The sequence below is a fragment of the Mesoplodon mirus genome (assembly GCF_964341445.2).
Source record: "Mesoplodon mirus genome assembly, chromosome: 14".
Taxonomy (NCBI): Eukaryota; Metazoa; Chordata; class Mammalia; order Artiodactyla; family Ziphiidae; genus Mesoplodon; species Mesoplodon mirus.
The window spans coordinates 85,075,875-85,097,678 of record NC_138990.1 but is presented as its reverse complement, the minus strand read 5'-3'; the positions used below and the strand labels follow the sequence as shown (position 1 = coordinate 85,097,678).

General features: G+C 51.5%; 1 protein-coding gene across 23 annotated transcripts in view; it reads right to left on the bottom strand.

The window, feature by feature from the left end:
• Positions 1-16,307, bottom strand: part of DYSF (dysferlin) — a 230,073-nt gene extending 213,766 nt beyond the window's left edge. For 8 of the 23 annotated variants that reach the window (XM_082642728.1, XM_082642730.1, XM_082642736.1 and 5 more), the window contains exon 1: positions 15,711-16,307. In XM_082642728.1, the coding sequence (XP_082498854.1) occupies positions 15,711-15,798 (88 nt within the window). In that variant the 5' untranslated portion in view covers positions 15,799-16,307. Of the gene's footprint in view, positions 1-4,710; positions 4,970-15,710 lie in introns of those variants that run through there. The other 15 variants (XM_082642717.1, XM_082642738.1, XM_082642739.1 and 12 more) reach the window with 7 other exon arrangements.
• Between the last annotated feature and the right edge of the window lie 5,497 nt (positions 16,308-21,804).

Sequence of the window (21,804 nt, the reverse complement as noted above, 5' to 3'; positions counted from 1 at the left end):
TCAGTAAGAAATAAATGCAAATAGGCAATAACATTGAAAGGTCACAAATACTATCTGAACCTAAGAAATTGTTAAAAATTTGCATGATGATGCTTTGTGTTAGCAGAATTATAAGAAAATAAGCCCCCAAACTCAGCTAATGGGAAGATAAAGTTGGTACAGACTGTCAGGATAGCAATTTGGGAAATGTGGCAAAGCCTTAAATATGTCTATAACCTCTGACATAGCAACGCCACTTCCAGTATTTACCAAAAGGAAATAGTTAAATAAGTGGGCAAAGATTTAGTCACCAGGATATTTCTCATAGTGACAGTATAATTTAAGCTTTGGATATAAATATTAAAAAATTGATACAACCTAAATATTCCTTAATAGGGTGTTGATTAACTGAATTATGTTGTATCCATGTAATAAAATAAAACTTAGAAGGTGTGTAGAAGAATATTTACTGATACAAAAATGCCTCTGGCTTCTTACTGAGTGAAAATGTAAATATGCAAACATCTGGAAAAAAGATATCTGGATGGGATTATCTCTAGGGAGGAAGGCAAGGGGTCTAGGGACTTCTGGTGGAGGGGTAGAACCGGTAAGGTTCAATTCCTTGACCTGAGTGACAGACATGGGTGTTCCCTTCATAATTTATCCATTAAAGCAGGGTTCCTCAACCTTGGCCATATTAGCTTCTGGCGTTGGATAAGTCTTTGTTGTGGGTGTCATGGAGCTGTCTTTTGCACTGCAGGATGTTTAGCAGCATCCCTGGCCTCTACCCACAGTAGATGCCAATAGCACCTCATCCTCCCACCCAGTGGTGACAACCCAAAAGTTCTCCAGACATTGCTAAATGTCCCCTGAGGAACAAAATTGCCAACTGAGAACAACTGCATTAAAGCGTACATTTATATTTTATGTACTTACTTAGGTGTTAAACTTCACACTAAAATTGCTCTTAAAAAAAAAGAGAAAAAAGAATCTTGGAAGAAATACGTCAAATTGTTGACAAGTTAATTTGAAGTATAAGGATGGGGGGCTATTTTTTACTTTTGTCTCATCCTTTTTTACATTGAGTACATGTTACGTTCACCTAAAGAAAACAGGCTATTTTCCATGCTTTAAAGTAACTTTTTTTTTTTTTTTCTGCGGTATGCGGGCCTCTCACTGCTGCGGCCTCTCCCGTTCCGGAGCACAGGCTCCGGATGCGCAGGCTCAGCGGCCATGGCTCACGGGCCCAGCCACTCTGCAGCATGTGGGATCTTCCCGGACTGGGGCCCGAACCCATGTCCCCTGCGTCGGCAGGCGAACTCTCAACCACTGCACCACCAGGGAAGCCCTAAAGTAACTTTTAATATTCAAAAAGCTAGATTCAGAGAGTCCAGTGTCCTTGCAGCTCACCTTCCCTATATAGGTAAGTCACATGGGCCCACCTACAGATGGTTTTATAAGATCCCCAGGAGATAGATGAGAGGGGAGGGGGGAAGGGAGAGAGAGCGACTGGAGAGACACGGGGAGGAAGAGAGGACTGATGGGAGGAAGGAAAGGGAAGGGGCAGTAATGACTCGGGTTCTGGCTGGTGAGCCTGGAGGAAGCAGGGTAGAAAGTCACTAAGTGGGGGCACAGGAGACCCAAACTTCAAGGAAATAAGATGTTTGAGCTCCAAGGGAACAGGGATCTGGTTTTGTTCTTGGATGCATCCCCAGCCCCTCAAACAGCACCCAGCATGTAGTAGGTGCTCAATAAATATTTGTTCAATGAAATAAATGCATGAATGAATGGATGTAAATCATGGCATTAGAGGGTGGGAAATGGGCAGGGCAGAAGAGAAGTACAGCTCATTAAATGTTATAGGAAATGAAGCTGTTCATTCACGCAAATGGTCAGTCAAAAATCTCCACCATGGCCCAGGTACTCATGGTAGTTAGTCATGCTAACTAATTAATTAATACAAGAACAAAGGGATGATAATTATTCATTAAAAGCCTCTATCCTAAAGCCCTGAGAGAGGGAACACATAAAAGGGCCCTCAGAGTCCAGCCTCCCAGAGCTCATAGTCTATTTTGGGAGGCAGGTCCTGAAATTACATCTGAGCCTGGAATGCCCGGAACAACTGTGAGACAAGTGGGCCCGGCCAGGCCCATGCTCCTCGGGCTCCGCTCCGAGTGGGAGCCCAGCACACAGTGCAGAGACATCTCTGCAAGCAGTCCAGTCCCCTCTGTGCCATGATGTGTTCTGACAAGGCTTCTCACCCCTGATTGTGCTTCCTGTACATTTGGAGATTTTTTAGAAACACCTATATCTGGGCCCCTCCCCCCAGAAGTTTCGCTTCAAGAGAGGAGGGACAGGGAGTTTGGCAGTGGTTTTTCTGAAAGCTCCCCCATGCAATTCTGATATGCAGCCGGGGTTGAATACCCCAAGCTAGATGATCTGTAAATTCTGGGTCTCATTCTAACAGCCCCTTTCCCTAAGCATCATCTCAGCCCCAGAGTCCAGCATGAATACCCCTGTAGGGTGGGGGAGGTCACATTAATTTCACCTTTCACCACATCTCACATCAGTTTCTCTCAAGATGTGCTTCCAAAATGGCCTGCATCAGGTATGGAAATGCTAATTCTTAGGTCACTTAAACCTGCTGCATCAGAACCTCTATGGATAGGACCCAGGAATCTGTCTTTCAACCACAATCCCCAGAAGATTCGCAGGCACAGTAAAACATGAGAACCATTGCCCCAGACTGTTGAGACTCCCAGGCACATCTGGAAGATGGTGAGTTACTGGGTCAGAAAGGGCACACACTAGAGAGTACCACCTGTTTGCTCTCAGCACCAGGCATCCTGATGAATAGGACAAGATGTCGCCCTCAAGGAGTCCTGCGATCCTAATTATGGAGCGAAGTACTGAGCACAGCCCGGCTGGGGCGAGTGCACTAGCAGACCTAACAAGGTGCTGTGCATCCAGAGAGGAGAGACTAATGATAGCCAGGGGAATCCTGGGTGCCTTCCTGGAGAAGGTGGCATTGTAGCTGGGCTTTGAAAGATACACAGACTTTGAACAGCTGGAGATGGTACATTCCATTATATTTCAGTTTTGCTAGGAGCTTGTCAGTGCAAGTAAATAGTAAGGCATTATAAAGGGAGGGGAATGCAGAGATGGGGAGAGGACAGCAGGTGCATGTGCTCGGGGTACCTGGGCTGGGGCAACAGCCAAGAAGGACCTCGATTGACTTGGACTCAAGGGCACTGCCCACTCCAAGCACTCCCTGCCATGACCAGGACACTTCCCCAGGTTTCCATTTTCTTGTCTGCAGAATGGGGAGATTAGTAGCTACCACAAAACCGTTAGAGAACCAGGGAAAGAGAGTGGTGAACAGATGCAAAAGAAGTCCAAAGCATCTAAGAGACCTAGGCTGAGGAAGGGCCCTGGGCTCAGGGTCCTTGGGGAACTTCTTTCCCTGCCAGTGTTGGCCCCATAATTTCCACACAAGAATGGCTTAGGAAGAATCTGAACCTAAGGGAGAACTAGGGACCTTGCTTGATGCTGCATTTCATAGTAGGCACCCAGGAATATCACCAATTAATGAAAACAGAAGAGTTTTCTAAACTGTTTCGACTCACACTTTTCAAACAAGGAATAAAATGTAAATGGTCACACAACAAAGAATAAAAGCTACAGTTAGTTCTCACTTTGCCAAATTGTGTCTTTCATCTACGGTTATCATCATTTTGGGGTGCTTGGGGAGCAGATGGCGATCGTGGGTCAGAGCTAAAGAGCCCCCTTGGTGTTACCACCTTTTCCTAACCTCCTGAAAACACCAGCCACTTGTCCCTCTCCGTCTGACCACCTTTTGCGCCGCACACGTTTTTTAATTCCACAAAACCACAGGATACACCTCGTGGTAAGAGGAAAACCCTCTCCCTTTCCTTAATTATCTCTCTTTGCAGAACCGGGGTCCTGACTCACGGCCATTGTTCCTTCTCTTAATTTTGACAGATCCTTCCTCTTCCCTTTCCCCTCCTGAGATACCTCTTCCCGTGGGAATGTCTGCCTTGAGGCGGGAGTTAAGGGTGCCTGGTGAGAAGGGGGCGGGGTTTGAGTCCTTTGGGGTGTTTGCCCCAAACAGAGAGAGACCCTCGCTTGTCTAAGTACCACAGGCAGGCATTTAGGCTCTTTACATTTAAAAAACTTCCTTGAACTCTCAAAATTTTTTGTATCAAGGCTACATCCGCCTTATTCTATCCTTTTTCTTCCCAACTGAGACACGGCTGATTCAATATGGCCAGTGCTGAAAAGATGGACGAATGAATGAATGAAATCAAGACACAACTTTCACGGTCTCCACACCCAGTTTTTAAGCGATCCTATTCCTCTCTCTTCCGCACCCATCCTCCAACCCCGCCCTCATCACTGCCCGCTAAGGGCTCGCACATTATTCCCTCTGGGCTTCGGTCTTAGAAAAGTGGTTAACTGTTGACCTATTATGGCACTTCCGGTTTTCCAAAATTTCTGAACACAGTGGCATTTATCGTGCTCGGTTGCATCCTCCTCGTCCCCTCGGCAGAAGATAGGACCGAAATTTCTCTGAGATTTCTGTTCTTGCTGACGGGGAGGAAACTATGGCTTGGACTAGAGTTAGCGCCGGAGCCGGGGCGGCAGACCCGGCGGTGCGCGCGCAGAGTCGGTGGCGCGGGCGCACGGGCGCCACGGCCACGGGGCTCTCACCTCGGAAAGTCAAGCTGGCGACCGGGTCGCTGCGCCGGTCCTTCTTCACACTGGGGAGGTTGCTGGCCCTCACCAGCTGGCAGCTCAGCATGGTTCGGCCGGCCCCCACCGAGCAAGCGCTCGGCTCCGCGGCAGCCGCACCAGAGAGGAGCGAGCTGTCGCCTCCGCGGGAGAAGTCCCGGAGCCTGGAAGAGGCCGCGGCGAGGACACCGGACACCTACTGTGTGGACCCTCCCCTCCGGCCCGGGTCCGGATCCGCCCTGCCCGCGGAGGGCGGGGCGGGCCAGGGGTCAGCCTGGCGCCGGCGGGGGCGCGGGTCCCCGCCCCCGCCAGGAATGGAAGCGCAGCTGACGCGGGGCGCACGGCTCGGCTGCGCAGCTGGGAAGCGTCGCCCGCCCGCCTGCTAGCGGGAGCCCGCACCTTCCCGGCTACCCGCCCAGCCAGCGCGCCCGGCCCCGAGCGCACCAAGGCCGACTTCGCTTCCGCTGCTCTCCTGCCCGAAGGGCCCAGGGGCAACTAGGTGCGAAGGCGGGAGGTGGGGGAAACCCGGCTTCAGAGACCAGAGTATGTCCGCGGGAAACTGCAAGCGCTGCGAGCACTGGAGGAGGAGAGGGCCGAGCGGCCGAACGCGCGCTGCGCCCTGAGCCCCGGGCGCCCACGCCTCTCGCCTCGGCCCACCTTCCCCTTCGACCGCCCTCGGTGCCCCGGAGGCCCGAGAGACTCCGACGCTCGAACTCTCGCGAAGGGCCTCTGAGCCTTCTCCAGAGCAGTCCGGGGTCACTCGTCTTCGGAGGCGGAGGGCTGCATCCTGCCCACTCGGTACCCTGCCACATCCCCAGCAGCAAGCTCTAGGTCCCCTCGCCCGCACCGTGAGGGGAATTGCCTAGAGCGTGAGCCTCGAGTGGTGACAGCCTTTAGCGCGCGTTCCCGTGTTACGTCTGGTTCCTTTCCAGCTGATGAACTTCTTGGCCACAGGTGGCTTCTCACCTCTATACCCCTACATTGCAGCACCGAGCACCCGACAGGCACTGTCCCTCCTCCCACCTCCCAGGTCCTCACTAGCTTCCTCGCTCAGCCCCAATTCAGTGACTAGTTATCGTCATTCTGCTGCACAAGATCACAGCTCTCTTTCTCTTCTCTCGTTTTGAAGATCCAGCATTTTCAGGTGGCTAAACAACAACGTGGTGGAAGCCAGCCCTGCCTACTCCACCCCAGCCCGCTAAGCACTAAAGGTGCTGGAGAATAACACAGCTAACCTGCTGGCCTCACCGGTTATTTCCACCCCTGACTGGTGGTCCTGAGTGCCGATAGGCAACCACACTACATCTCCACAGCCTCTTCAATCTCCCTCTCTCCTAGACAACTGTTTCATACTTTTCTCTCCCCAAACCTACAACATCCCATCACCATCCTCCCTCTCAGTTTGCTTTTTATATGCAAAGTAGAGAACTTCCTCAGGCTCCCCGCCTCCTAACTCCCGTCAGCTTCTGCGCCCAAATCTTTTGCTCTTTCTCCTGCTGTTCTAAACGAATCATTCGTATTCCTAAGCCCCGCTGGGCACTTGGGCACTAGATCCTACCCCCCCTCACCCACTCGATGACAAGTCTGAGGCTGTCCTCTCCCCAACCTTAAAGGCTGCACTTTCTCTAGCTGGCTTGTGCCCTCTTCCTCCTGACTCTACCACTCTCCCTGGGTGACCCCACTAACCCTCATGATGAGCTGGACATTTACTTCCTCTCCAACATCCAAACTTCCTCCCTCTCAGCAGAACCTGACTATTCGGGTACTACCCCTAGCCCTAGCTCCAGATCCTGACCTATCTGAGACCATCTCCTGGCAATAGCTATTGGTCCAGCGATGGCATATGTCCCGAGTTGTTCTCCTGGAGGGATAACTTATCCTCCGTGAATGGACAAGCCCAACTCCCTCTCCTGCTTCGTGAGAATAAGGAAGCATGTGGATCCAGTTGCCGGCCAGCTCTAAGATGTAGCAGACACCAAGGACGGCAGACCAGAGAGAAAAATGGAGTCAGCCTGGGTCCAGGGTGACTGTGGAGCTGTCCACTGTATATGCCCAGAGCCCACCAGGTCTCTGGATCATACTGTGGCCTGGTACTAACAGGGCTTCCTCCCAAGAGGACTTGTATCGGGAATAAAAATCACTTTAAGGGCTTCCCTGGTGGCGCAGTGGTTGATAGTCCACCTGCCGATGCAGGGGACACAGGTTCGTGCCCCGGTCTGGGAAGATCCCACATGCTGCGGAGCGGCTGGGCCCGTGAGCCATGGCCGCTGAGCCTGTGCTCCGCAACGGGAGAGGCCACAACAGTGAGAAGCCCACGTACCACATAAAAATAAAATAAAATAAAAATCACTTTAAGACTGTTTATTATTAAAGTCTTTTTGAGGTAGGATTTCACTTACTTGCAGCCTAAGTCATCCTTACTGACTTTGGTACCATCTATGTGCCCACAGCATCCAAATACCTCCACCAAGGCATTTCCACCACCACCCTCTCCTGCCTGGGCTGCCTCTTAGCTGGTCACCTCTGGTCCATTATCCACACAGGAGCCAAGTGATCTTAAATATAATCAGGTCCCTCCCCTCGTAAAATCCCTCCAAGGCCTGCCATGCTCTTGGAATAAAGCCTGGCTCCCTTTCCTCTGCATACAAGGTAAGACCCCTCAGCCCCTCACTCTCCAGCACCAGCTCCAGTGGCTTCTCAGTTTCTGGAACATGCTGAGCTCCCTCCAAACTCCCTCCAAGCTCTGCTGTCACCTCCACCTGCACCTGCCTTCCCCCCTCTCTTAAAGGGCCACCCCCACTCACTCTTCAGGCCTCATCACTTCCGTGGGAAGCCTCTGACCTCCTGGTGTAGGCTGGGTCCTCTGGCAAACAACTGCACAGCAGCACTTTTCCTTCTTAGCGCTTGTCCCAACTGTAAGCAGTAACTATTTGTTTAAGTGCTGGTTTGATGTCTAGCTAGATGGTGGAGTCGGTCGATGAGGGGAGAGCCCAAGTCTGTCTCAGGCAGCCAGGTGTTCCCAGTGGATAGGAAGGGCTGGCCTGGGGTTGGTGTGATGGACATTGTACTTGGCTCCCCAGTGTCCCTTCCACCCCGTGATGTGAAGTGTGCTGTTCTCAAAGAGGATAGTACTGCCCCCTAGGGGGAATTTTGGATCTGATGATTGAGGATATTTTTTACCATCACAATGATTCCTGACTTTGCTGCTTTCCCCAGCACACCACACCCTGCCCCCTAGCCCTGCTCTAATCGGTCAGAGGTGGCACAGGAAATCTGTAGGGGCATATCTAATATTTCCAGAGGAATATTCCAAGGGACTTTTGCAAACACTTGGCTTATGTCCAAGGAACAGGGTCTCCACACACCTGCTCAGTCCACCAGAAAAGCAGCAGCTGGTGGCCTGAGCCCTGGACACTTCCTGAGGCCTCTTTTCCCATCCCAACTTCCAGCTTCCCAGCCTGGCTACCCTTCACTTCTCCCTGATAGGATGGCTGACTCTTCCCATGGAGGTGTCATCCTGGGTGGTGCTCAAGGGGGCTTCCTCCCAAGGGGACTTGCATCAGGAATGCAGCTCTTGCGGACAGTGTGCTGAGACCTCAACTTGTCCCCCTCAAAGATGTTCTCCCGGGGCTTCCCTGGTGGCGCAGTGGTTGAGAGTCCACCTGCCGATGCAGGGGACACACGTTTGTGCCCCGGTCTGGGAATATCCCACATGCTGAGGAGCGGCTGGGCCCGTGAGCCATGGCCGCTGAGCTTGCGCGTCCAGAGCCTGTGCTCCGCAACGGGAGAGGCCACAGCGGTGAGAGGCCTGCGTACCATAAAAAAAAAAAAAAAAAAAAAAAAAAAAAAAAAGATGTTCTCCCCTCCTGCCATAGAAATGTTCCAAGGAGCTAGACCTGGAAGAATGGTCACCCACATAAATAGACTACATTTCCCAGAACTCCCTCAGAGCTAGATGTGGCCAGGAAACCAGGTGATGACCGATGCGATATGAGCAGGAAGGCTATGTGTGTCCTGCCCAGGCTGCAGTGAAAACATATCCCAGATCATCATATCCAAAATTCCCCCAAGGGGACAGTACTATCCTCTTTGAGAAACACTGGCTTAGCCTCATCATGGTGTGGAAGGGACACTGGAGAGCCAAGTACAATATCCACCACACCAACCATGTTGTCAAAGTGACCATGGGGGATAGCAGGGAAACAAGACAGAAAGGATCCGGGGGCCTGGAGAGCCCTGTGGGTCAGAACTTTACCAGCCTGGGCTGCCTACACATCAACCATTATGTGAGTGAGACCATCGTGCCCCCCACCATCAGTTAGGGCTCGCTAACCAACAGCCAGGTCTGCATCCTACCTAAGGCCTCAGGTAAGGGCAGCTCCTCGGCGTCCTGGAAAACTCCAGCCCCACTGCAAAGGTGACAGGGCCAGCTTAAGAGCCACTGTTGGGTAGCAAGTGGGTTAGGGTGGTCTCGGGTGTCCTCGGTCTGCAGCGGCTTGAAGCAGGATTTCAGTTCCTGGCCAGAGATTGAAGTCAGGCCACAGCAGTGAGAGCACTGAATCCTAGCCACTAGACCAGTGGCCAGTGACAAGAAAATGAATTTCCACAAAGAAACGGAAAGTAGTGAAACAAGTAAAGTGTTTATTAGGAGGAAAAAGAGTACGTGTGGGTAGACACACGGGCGGGCTCAGAGAGAGAGTCGCGCCGTTGTATTAGTTTGAATGACTTTTATGGGGCACTTCTTCTGGGTTTCCTTTGGCCAGTCATCTTGCTTTGCTGGTTCTGAGTCCATATTTGGTATATCTCAGCGTCCTCCTCTGTGTGTGTGCGCATCTCTTAGCCAAGATGGATTCTAGAGAATAGGCCTATGGGTAGGTTGAAGTCACTTACTATGGGGTGGCGCCCCCTCCCTTTTTGACCTCCAAGGAGCTTTTCTGTGTATGTGTAGTTGGGAAGGTCTCCTTGACCTGAATGAGGAATATGTGTTCTTTTATCTCTTATCTGGGCAGGGCTTAGCTTCTCCTCCCTCCTGCTATTTTGGAGTATCTGTCCCCTGACGAACTCCAGCTGTTTAGCCTGGGGCTCATCTATCTCCTGCCTCAAGGGGACCTGCTTTGAAGCTGAATTTGCATAGCAAGCCCAGTTTTTACTTACAATTTCATGTTAAGCGCAACAGACATTTCAGAGCTAAAAGAGGTAAGGGGGGGAGGGGACTAAAGCTCTCCCCTGTTACCCCAACCGCAGCGTCATGGTTAGGTGCTGAGTGATAATCCCAAGTGAGAGGAGACTGGCTGCCTGTTCCCTGGAGAGTCCAAGAACCAAGGTCTCCCAGATTAAACAAAACACCATCAGATGCTGCCACTGGTGTCCCCTGGGACACATCCAGCACATAGACCTGCTGTCTTTGATCAACACAATGTTTTATAACAAAATTGTACTTTAAACATTAGGAGATCTGGATTTATAGCATCCCTTGAAAAATCAGAGAAGCTGGCGCACGATCCTAATTTTCTGCCTAACACTGACTCTCTGGCACCTGCAGCCGGGAGCATGCATCTCAGCTCGCCCTACTCACTATCACTCACCCAATATGCATGCGCTTCTCCCTCTGGCCTTAGTTACGCCACCTGCCGTGCTCCCATGGGCATGTGGGTTTGTGACCCTCTTCTGTCACCTAGATGGGGTCCTTCCTCCCTGCCAGTCAAGGAGGAGATACTTCAAGGAGAGCCCCTTCTTGCTCTTGGAGTTGGCCTCCTCTGGCTCAGTTCTCCTAATGTCTGGGGCCTTGTTTTTTCCCAAGGCCTGACATGGGGTATCCAGGAAGCAAATAAACCTTGCCCTCTGCTTCCAATAACACCAACCTGGAGATGAACACTCTGCACATGAGCTTACAGGATTCCTCAGGGCACATTTGCCAAAGTCCAAAAACTTACAGGAGTATGGATGGTCCAATGCAAGCTTCTGCCCTCCCCCCTCATATTCATTGAAGAATTTGTGTCCCAAGGATATCCCAATCCGACCAGCTGGGATTAGAGAGGCAGTCACATGTCTACCAGGGGTGTCGGGGTATAGACTGCACATATAGCTGTGATTCTGTTATGGCCATGGTCATGTGACCGACTGCCTGGGAAGAACTTTCCCATAGCAGGAACAATCAGACGGCCCTGCGTCCATCCCAGTGCACCCTTTTCTAGCCATGTGTCCCAAGATGTGAGATTTGACCTTTCAGAGTCTGTTTCCACTTCTGTGAAATCGAGAGAATGCTACTTCACAGAGCTGTTGGGAGGATTAAAGCAAACACTAAGGTTTCCAGCCCAGTGCCTGCCTGGCGCACAGTAGGTGCACGATAGATGTGAGTGCTCTTCTTGCTAACATTTTAGCCTAATGAACCAATCTGGAAAGAGACCAGCATGCAGGAAGTAAAGAAAGAAACAGATTTTGGCCTGGGGAGAGGGACTGAGAAGGTTTGTGGGCTCAGGGAGTCACTAGAGGGATACTTTTTCCAAGAAAGATCCAGCCCGATGGTGAGGGTCACAGCCAGCTGTCAGGCAAGTGGACATATGTCTTGGCCTCAGAAGAGACTGCTCCGGGGGGTGCGGGGGGAGCAGCCAGAGGAGACAGGACCAGGGTCCCTTGGGGCCGAGGGGATGGCCACTCACTTCTCAGCACATTGTGCCCAGTCTGGTAGGACAGTAGATGAACCAACAGAGCTGGTGATGGGCCGGACCAGGCAAAAAAGATAGTGAAATGGATGTGCGCAGTGATTTGGATGTGTGCAGTGATTTCTTAGTACATGTACAATACATGTTAACCATAATAATAATTATAATAAATATATATATAAACATATATAATAATAGTAAAATAGTTAACATGTATTTAAGTGCCAGGCACTCTTCAAAGTGTATTATGTGGATTAACACATAAACTCTTCAGAACCATCCCTCCAAAGCAGGTACTATTATTAGCAACACTTTATAGATGAGGAAACTGAGACACAGAGGTTAAGTAACTTGCCCAAAGACACACAGCTGGAAAATGACAGTGGATTCCAAATCCAAGGTCCCAGGCAGTCTGGGTCCACAGCCAACACTCTCAGCTACCGTCCTTCTTTCATTCTTGTTCCATGCTCTCATCCCACTGGAATGTGACCAAGGCTGCCAGCTATCTGCACTCCTGAGCCCCTCCACCCCACTGGATTGGCTAAGCTTGGGGCCTATGCTTACAGTGCCCCCTTTCCAGAGGCCCCCAAGTGCCTGCCACACCCACTGCAGGCTGCCCACCTCAGTGCTACATGATGCATGCCCCTAGCCTTAGCTTATCAGTCCCTGAACAGCCATCCCAGGCCTAACAGAGGCCTTGAGATGGTCTAGCACAAGAGTACTGCCCAGACGGAGCATCCTGGGCCCACTGGTGACTGGTCCTATGAGATGCAGAGAGGGTGATGCAGAGGGGCAGAGACCCCTCTGAGATAAGAAAGCATCCTCCAGACCAGAGAACGAGAGTGGGGATGTCAGGGCCTGAGGGAGAACGAGTGTGGGTGGCAGCAGGGACAATGTGTGAGATAAGGCAGGTGTGAGGGGGCCGCGTACAGACAGAGACTGGGCTCTGGGGTGTGAGCTGGACCTGGGTCCACTCCTGCCCCTCCACCTTTTACTGCTTGTCTCTTATAAATCAGAACTAAGACCAGAGGGAAATGGTAGAGCAGTTAAAGATGGGGTTCTGGAGCCAGATTGCATGGGTCTGAATCCTGATTCCACTAATTACTAGTGTATGACTTAACCTCTTTTTGGTGTAGAATGGGGGTGATAATGGTTGCTACCATATATGGTTGATAGGAGGATTAAGCGTCTACATGGTACAAATTACAACTCGAACATGATAGAACTCATAGTAAGTGAGCTCTATTTAGAACAGTGCTTACACCTAGTAAGCACAGTATCTGTTAAATATATCTCACAGGATCGTTGTGGGGTTTTGAAGAAACGGCATCTGAAAATGGTACATTGTGCTTAATGAATGACCATTCTCTCTGCTTGCGATGAATACACTTTTCAAAATTGGAATCCTGCATCTCTGGGTCATTCGTCATACACTGCCCTCCCTGCAGCCTTGCACTCCCCCCGACTCTGACTCAGTCCATGCTGGGTACCCCACGCACAGCCCTCCCCTGTTCTGGCTCAGGCCCAGAGTGTCTCATGTGTGGGCAGTGCATGGTATGCTTTCCAAAGCACTTTCTTATTCATGAGCATGGACGTTGAGAACAACAGAGGGCGTGATGATGGGGGTGGGAGGGGAGCTTTGGTCACTGTGTGACCTTGGTCAGGCCCCTGCACTTCTCTGGGCTTATCTGCTCATCTGTAAAAGGGGATGATATCCCTGCCCACTGGCCTCACAAAGCTACTGTGAGCAGGAAATGAATTTATGCATGCGGGGAGGCACCTGTGAAATTATGAGATATTACAAATAGGTAGCCAAAGGAGGGGGTCTATGGGCCCTAAAACCAGCAGGTCTGGGAAAGCCAGATCCAGGCCAGCTGGTGCGGGAGGCCTTCCCAGAAGGGTGTTCTGCTCTGAGGAGTGTGTCCCTGAGACCAGAACCTTCTGTGTAATCATTCACCAACCTGGCCCTGGTCGGGAGAAGGAGGGTGAGCAGGCCTGAATGCTGCAGGGAGGCCAAATTTGGACATGAGTGAAGAGCTTGGCCAACACGCAGGAGGTGGACTGTGGCCAGGGGTGGGGGAGGGAGGGCCTGCACTCCCCATGACGGCTTGGCAGTGACTGTGATGGCTGGGAGTCGGGGGGATCCAGAAGGCCCCCCCCGAAGCCTGGGGACCCTCCCGGTCAGCATAGACAGTGTACCTCGTTCATCGCCAGGGAAGGGGAAGCCCACCCAGAGGAGCCAGGCTGCAGGCAAAAGGGAGGACTGCAGACTGACAGCAGACAGACAAATGGGGGGAAGGGCTCAGTCAGGGCGAGGATGCAGGATGGGGCGATTGCTTCACAGGCGGCCCTGGGAGCAGAAATGACGACAGGAGAGGAGCCACGCCAATAGGATTTCCTCTAGGTAAAGCACTTCTGGGGTGAGAAAGGGCTTCCCCTTTCATTATTCATTATTCATTCTTTCCTTTCTCTTACTAGGGTTCTGAGCTTGGTCTGGGTAGGGACGCCATGAAGGCTGGTCAACTGTGTGGTCCCGCAGGGAGGTGTTGGGAGCTGGGGGTGTGGTCAGAGAAGGTGGAGGAAAACCTGGTTCAGGCTGAGTGGACGCCAGAGGAGACAAGACCCCTGAGAACAGAGGCAGGGGCTCCAAGGTGACCTTTCTTGCATTTCATTGTGCACTGGACAGCTCCAGAGGGTGCTCAGTCCTCAGGGGGCCCTGTGCCAGGCAAGGGGTGCTGGGGCGGGCGTGGCTGCCTAAAGCACAGGGTGCCTGTTTTCCCTCTGGCAGCAGTGTATCCTCCCTCCCCTCAGCCAAGGGGCTATTTACAGAGTGAATGGTGCTCCCTGGAGGTCTGCAGCCTCAGCCCAGGGCCCTCAGCCAGGCTGCTAGTCCAAGCCATGCAGATGAACCACTGGCTTGGCCTGCCCAGAGCCAAGGTTTCAGAGGAAGCGTGGAGGCCCCCGATTGGTGCCCTCGTTCTCCTCCTGGAAGCACCTTGATAAAGCTCATTTCTGAAGGCAACTGTGGGAAGCTGGTCAGAACAGGTCAAAGCAACGCGTTAGGAAAAGAGCACAGCTCGAGTGTCACCTCCCACTCCTGCTACCCCCTTCGGGGCACACTTCTTTCCAGGCCAAGGGCCCATTCAGCGATTCCTCCTCGAGAAACCCAAAATCTCACACCCAGGAATGTGTCTGTGTGTGTGTGCACATTGCTATGGACACATGCCTGTGTTCTGTGAGTTTCTACTCCTTGGAACTTGCAGGTGTCGCATGCACTTCCGGTGTGCATGTGTCCAGGAGCACATGGGCACACGGGCGTCTGGGAACAGGTAGATCCAGGAGCTTGTGAAACTGAAAGGGAATGTCTGCTGGATGGCCAGGGACCAGCTGATGCTATGATTGCCGGAGGCCTGGGATGCAGCCAGATCTCCGGGGGAGAAAGGGAATGACAGGTAACAGAGGCTGAGAGTGAACCCACAGGGTGGGTGGGGAGGTGGGCTCCCACACTCCTGCCCTCTGGTCCTTCTCCCTCCGTATGGCTCCAAACACACACACCCAGCTGACCCCAGCTCTGGCTCCACCCAGAGGGGCGTCGCAGAGAAGCAGACAGGGCACAGTCATCACCTCCTGGAGTAGTCCATTCATCACCATGAAAAGACCTTCCTGTGGGAGGTCTCAATCTGATAGGGGAGCAGGCTCCCCTGCTCAAGGTAGCCTCAATCTGATGATGGAGGTACCATCCCCAACATGCTAAATTTCCCGCATCCTGTGCCCAAAGCAAGGGTAGGATCCCTGGACCGATGGGCGATGCCTCTGCCCCCAGTGGCCGCCTGCCTGCCGGCCCAGGCTGTAATAGAGAGCGAAGGCCGTGGAGAGCCGCCAGGCCCGGGCCGGGGCGCGGAGAGGGGGTGGGGGGCGGGGGGCGGGAAGAGCTGGATTACAAATAGTCTGGGCACCAGTCTTCCGGGGAGAGGCGGGGTGCCCTGCAGTAAAACGCTTTGCAGCACACAACCCGGAAAGGCCTCTTTTAAGAGATCCTGAGAGTGCGAGGAAAGATGCTGGCCCCGTCTTCCAGGCCCCTATTAGCCCCAACCCGGGCTCAGCTTCCAGGCCTCTCAGCCACCTCTCCCTCTTGCCTCAATTTCCCTCTGAGTCGCCTGTCTCCGAGGGTGTGTGTTTTTGCAACACTCAAAGTCAATCTGGTCTGGGCGAGGAGTCTGGCCTCTCACGTCCCGGTGCTCTCCGGGATGGAGAGCCGCGGCGTCTCCTCTCCGACCCCATCCTCCCCTCCCGGGAGGGATCGCGGGCCCCTCCTACCTGCAAACACCGCAGAGCAGTAGGCATCGCTGATGTCGGAGTCCGGGGTGCGGACGTTCTCGGCGTAGAGGATGAAGACCCTCAGCATGACTGGCGGGGAGTCAGGGCCCAGTGCGCCCAGGGCGCGGAGAGGGCTGGGGAAGGTCGGGGACGGTCGAGGCGCAGCTCGTGGGTTCCCTCACTGGAGAGAGCTGGCGGAGGGAGAACCGCTTGGATCACTGGCTCCCGGCTCAGAGCAGCGGCTCTTAAAGAGGAACAGGCCAGTCCCGGGCTGCTTCAGTGGGCTCCACTCGGTCCGCGCCCCGGCTGCGCTCAGCCCGCTTGTCAGCGGGTGCTCCGAGGAGAACAGGGGCTTCTGCTCACCTTCCACCCCCGCCGCCCTACCCGGGCTCGGCTAAGCTGTAATTCAATGCTCCGGCCGCAGACTCTCCCAATGACACGGCATTTTGCACCTGGCGGTGAAACAGCGGACTGGGCGGCGGCCGCGAGGGCCGAGGGCTGGACCAGGGCTCCGGGCGCCCAGCGCAGTTCAGATCTCGCTCCTGCATAGGAGAAAGGCTTGGTCCCTCCCCTGACCTTCCACCTCCGGCAGTGCGCGACGCCTAGCCCGTCGCCTCCTCCTGCCGCGGGGATTCCAGCACTCCGCCTCGGAGCCAGACGGCCGGACCGCCCCGGGGACGCGCTGGGGAGCAGGCGCGGGGCCGGCGCTTTCGCCAGAGAAGACCAGAGCTGAGGAATTTCATTGACTGGCAGCGCCGGCTGTCTTAAAAACTTTGTACCCCTCTTCTCTGGTTGTAAAAACAACACATGCCACTTTTAACACAAAATCATAAAAGAAAGAAATCACTGAGTCTGAAAAATACGGTATTAACATTTGTTTATTTACCAGCCCAGACTTTTTCCTGTGAATTGCATGCATATACGCACGTAAATTAGTCTTTATTGTACACCTGAGCTCAGAGTGTCTGTGCAGTTCTGTGTCCTGCTTTTTCATGTACCATTTTCTTGCATCATTAAAAATTCTTTATAAACAATTTTTTTCAATAGCTACCTTATTTTCTATCATATGAGTGTCTTAAATTCTCAAAGCTTTCTCCCATTGCTGCACATTTAGGCTCTTCCCAGTTTCTTATCAACAGAGTAGTGAGAAATCGTTTTTTATATAAAAACTGGGATATAAACCCATCTTGAGCCCCCCTCTGCTTGTTCCTCAGATGGGATTCCTAGCTTTGGAATTATAAGGGCACAGGACATGCCTTTTTTTAGGCCCTAGTACCTGTTGCTAAACTGCTTTCCGGGAGCTGTGTGGACCCACTCCCAGCAGATGGCTGACTCACCTTCTAAAGTGGGCCACTTGGATGGGTGTGGGTGTGCAGCTGTCAGCAAAACTTCTCCCCCAGCAGCCCATGGGGGTAGCACACACTCCCAGGGCAGGAAGGGTCAGCTGCTGACAGGGGCCTGGCTTTGCCTTATATGAAGGTACCAGGAGGTAGCAACACTCCCCCAAAGGTCTGTGATTTTAAGATCAGAATAGCAGACACTGTGGTCACTTATAGTCCTCCTGCTGCAATCTGTGCCTCTTCTTTGCCTCTAGCACAATACGTGGTTGGGGGAAAAGTAAAATGAGGGGGCTTAAATTTAATCATTCATTTAACAGGTATGTATGGAGCCCTACAACATGCCAAGCACTGTCCTGGGTGACAGGAACACAACGGTGAACATAAGTGACATGGTCCCTGTTATGGGCTGAATTGTGTTCTCCCAAAATCTGTACATTGAAGCACTAACCCCAGTTAAGAAGGTGATTAAGTTAAAATGAGACTGTTAGAGTAGACTCTAATCTAATACAACCTGACAGGTTCTTGTAAGAAGAGGAAATTTGGATACATGAAGAGACACCAGGGAGGCACGCACACAGAGGAAAGACCACGCAAGGACACCACAGGGAGGGGGCCGTCAGCAAGCCCAGGAGAGAGGTCTCAACAGAAACCAGACCTGCTGACTGACAGGTTGATCTTGGACTTCTAGCCTCCAGAACTGTGAGAAAACAAATTTCTGTCATTTAAGTCACCCAGTTTGTGGTATTTTGTTACGGCAGCCTGAGAAAATTAATATAGTCCTTGACCTCACGGAGTTTCCACTTCAGTGGGGGAAACTGATGCTTATCGAGTAATCAAGCTAATCTTACACCATTACAATAAGTGCAATAAAGGATAGAAAATGGTGGTGTGTGAGAGCAGATAGTAGGAAGCCCTCATCTCATCCCCAGACAGTGAGAGGTATTTGAGATGAGATCTGAAGGCCAGTTAGGAGTTTACTGGGCAAGACTGAGGTTGGGGCAGAGGACAAGAGGATTCTCAAGAGAAGGAAGGAAATGCTCTGGGTCACGGTCCTGGGAAGAGTCCAGGAAGAAAGAACATCCTGACTGGAGTGCAGATTCGGGGGAGGGAGTGTTGGAGGAGGTGAGGCTGAAGAGAACCACACAGGGCCTGTGGGAAGCTGCCTAGGGCCCGCCAGGTCTAGAGGGATGAGAGGATCTGGCTTACTTTTCAGCATCTCTGGCTGCTTTGAGGGGAATGGGGTGCAAGGGGCCAGAGTGGAGGTGAAGAGGCCAGTTAGAAGCTATAGCAGAGGGTCAAAGTGAGACACGGTGGTGACTTGGTCCAAGGTGGTGAAAGTGGAGATGGAATGAAGGAAAGCTGGGAGGAATTGGGAGGGACGTTCTGTAAGCAGGTGGAGTAGATCGAGCTTCTTGCTGCTGAACTTGGCCTTTATGGGTTGCTGGAGAAAAAACCTTTGGATGAAGTAATTGGCTGATTCATTCATTCATTCATTCATTCAGCCAACGTTTATAGGGTGCCTCGTCTGTGGCAGGAGTTTGCCAGATTCCAGTTTTAGAGAAGGGTACCAAATAGGGGGTAAAACTTAATTTCATTGAGAAGAAGGGCAAGAGGCCCTGTTGATCTAGGGAAAGTCCAAATTATGTTCTATTTTTAAAGAAGTACAGTTCGGCTCTATTCAAATGCATAAAGTAACATGAACCTGCTGTAAGGCAGAGCTAAAATTGGATCCAAGAAGCACTTAGCTGCTTGCAAATACAATGTGACTAAAGTGATTTGACAAGAACCAGTTTTCTTTAAAGGTTAAACATCCCCTTTGCAACTTCTCTACACTGTTTATTCATGCAGCAAGTCCTCTTCAAACTTTTTATGCATAGCCACATCTGTACAGATATGAACCCCTAGTGGGAATGTCCCCCAACTTTATTCCTCAATATATAGGACATGTTTGGGGTGTCTTCTCTATTTAAAAGAACCATGTTCTTGGGCTTCCCTGGTGGCGCAGTGGTTGAGAGTCTGCCTGCCGATTCAGGGGACATAGGTTCATGCCCCGGTCCAGGAAGATCCCACATGCTGCGGAGCGGCTGGGCCCATGAGCCATGGCCGCTGGGCCTGCGCGTCCGGAGCCTGTGCTCCGCAACGGGAGAGGCCACAACAGTGAGAGGCCTGCGTACAGCAAAAAAAAAAAAAAAAAAAAAAAGAACCATGTTCTCTGAGACCAATCCCCTGGAGACAGGGAAAGACACCGGATTCGAGCTGAAGCAATTCGATGATCTTTCCCAAGAATTTGGAACTGGAACTGAGATGCTAGTTTCTGTGTGTGGCTGGAGCTCAGATGCATAAAACAGAGCCTCAGAAAGAGCTCCATGCAGGGAGAAGTGGAGAAAGTTCTGCAGTCAGAGAAAAAGAGATGATGGGGCAGGGGGGAGGGAACAGAGAGAAAGAGACCCTTCTAGTTGTTTCTGGATCCCATCCCTCATGAGTCTTTCTGCCCATGAATTCTGAGATGGCCTTGGAGGTGAATATTCGTCGTTTTTGGCTCCCAGCTTCCAACCTCTCCTTCCTAAAACACCCTCTCACCACTCCTCGTAAGTGGTCCCAGGGAGCAGAAGTGCCTTCCTCTCTAGAAACTTCAGAGCCAGGGCCTCTCGCTCCCCGTCACTGTGCAGTGTGACCCAGGCTCAGCCAGATGGACACTCTCTCCCAGGACTAGAAGTAAGTCCTTAGGAGCTTCAGGAGTCAGACATGGCAGCTGCAGTGACAGCAAATGACCAGCCTTTTCCTGCTGTAGGAGTTCCTGCTGCCCTGAGTTCTATTTCTTTCCCAAGCCAAGACTGCCAGCTTCCCTCCATTCTGTGAGCCCCCAAAGCTCCCCTGTAACTCCCTTGATTCGGATGCCCAGGTTTCGTTGCTATTTCTAGTAGCCAAGAATCCAACTGTATCCAGTGTCTTTATAGTGAATCCCTCCACATCTTTTTTTTTTTTTTTTTTTTTTGTGGTACGCGGGCCTCTCACTGTTGTGGCCTCTCCCGTTGCGGAGCACAGGCTCTGGACGCGCAGGCTCAGCGGCCATGGCTCATGGGCCCAGCCGCTCTGCGGCATGTGGGATCTTCCTGGACCGGGGTACGAACCTGCGTCCCCTGCATCGGCAGGCGGACTCTCAACCACTGCGCCACCAGGGAAGCCCCCCTCCACATCTTGATTAGGGTAATTTGAAGCATAATTCTTTTTTTTTCTTTTTTTAAGATTTAATTTTTATTTATTTTTGGCTGTGTTGGGTCTTCGTTGCTGCACGCCAGTTTTCTCTAGTTGTGGCGAGCGGGGACTACTCTTCATTGTGGTACACAGGCTTCTCGTTATGGTGGCTTCTCTTGTTGTGGAGCACGGGCTCTAGGCGCGCGGGCTCAGTAGTTGTGGCGCATGGGCTTAGTTGCTCCGCGGCATGTGGGATCTTCCTGGACCAGTGATCGAACCCATGTCCCCCATGTTGGCAGGAGGACTCCTACCCACTGTGCCACAAGGGAAGTCCCTGAAGCATAATTCTGTTTCTTGCTATAAAAGATCCTTGGCTATGATTTTCAGGGTATATTAAGCACCACTAGTGTCTTATATTTCCGCCTATCTTCTCTGCTTTGGAATTACGGTTGGAATCAGACCAGGAAAGAAGCAAAGCAGTGGAGGAGTGGAGAATGTGAGGACTTAGATTTTTTTTTTTTTTTTTTTGGCCACACGGGGTGGCATGTGGGATCTTAGTTCCCTGACCAGGGATCCAACCCATGCCCTCCTGAAGTGGAAGCACGGAGTCTTAACAGTACTTAGAGCTTTGATGTAGCCCAGAAAAAGTCCTCAGAGGGTAAAGTAAGGTCTATGGGTGTGTGTTATTGTCAGGGGAATTTTTGTGGGTTGGGGTCCATCCCTTACTTGGGATGAGAGAATAACCAACTGGGCTGCCATGTACAGTTGCACGGTAGTGCCCTGAACAATGATACATGATGACCCTCATAGACCACAACCATGTCAAAGTCAGGATCTCTAGCTGAAGGTACTAAATAGGCAGTCAGTCAGCTTCCGCTCAGGAAGTCTCTAAAGATGAATTCTACTCCGTAGATAGCCTGGCTGACATGCAGAGTTTATACATCTTCTTGTATTGGGTTGGCCAAAAATTTCGTTTGGGTTTTTCGTAAGATGTTACAGTTTGGTTTCTCCTCTGGGATAGAAAGTAAATAAGTAGAAACCTTCCCAACTTAGGCAATTTACGGAAAAATTATTTGAATCTTCAAGGTCAACCTATTTTTGCTTCTATAAGCTCAGGTCTTCTGGGACCACATGCTCCGTGTTCTGGGCAGAGGAAGCCAGTGGGTCCAGTGTACCGGGAACAGAAAATGGGGACGGTAACAGTGTTAGCTCCCAGTTACCATATGACTATTGACAGATTTATTATCTCTGAGCCTTAGTTTCCTCATCTGTAAGATGAGGAAATCACAGTTTGCAGTGAGGATAAAATGAGAATAAAATGCATGTAATGTAAAACCCTATTTTATTTGGAAAACACTATTTTAAGGTTTTCCAAAATCAAGGGTGCCTCCCTTTTCTGGCCTGGATAGGGATTTTTTTTTTTTTTTAATCACAGCAGGTTAAGCAATTACAACATATCAGGATACAGAGGCTGCTCAAAATATCTTATTTATCTTTTATTTCCTATCAAATGCAGAGATGTCCACTCTGTTCCTGCCCTCTGCTGAAGGTGAGATTCA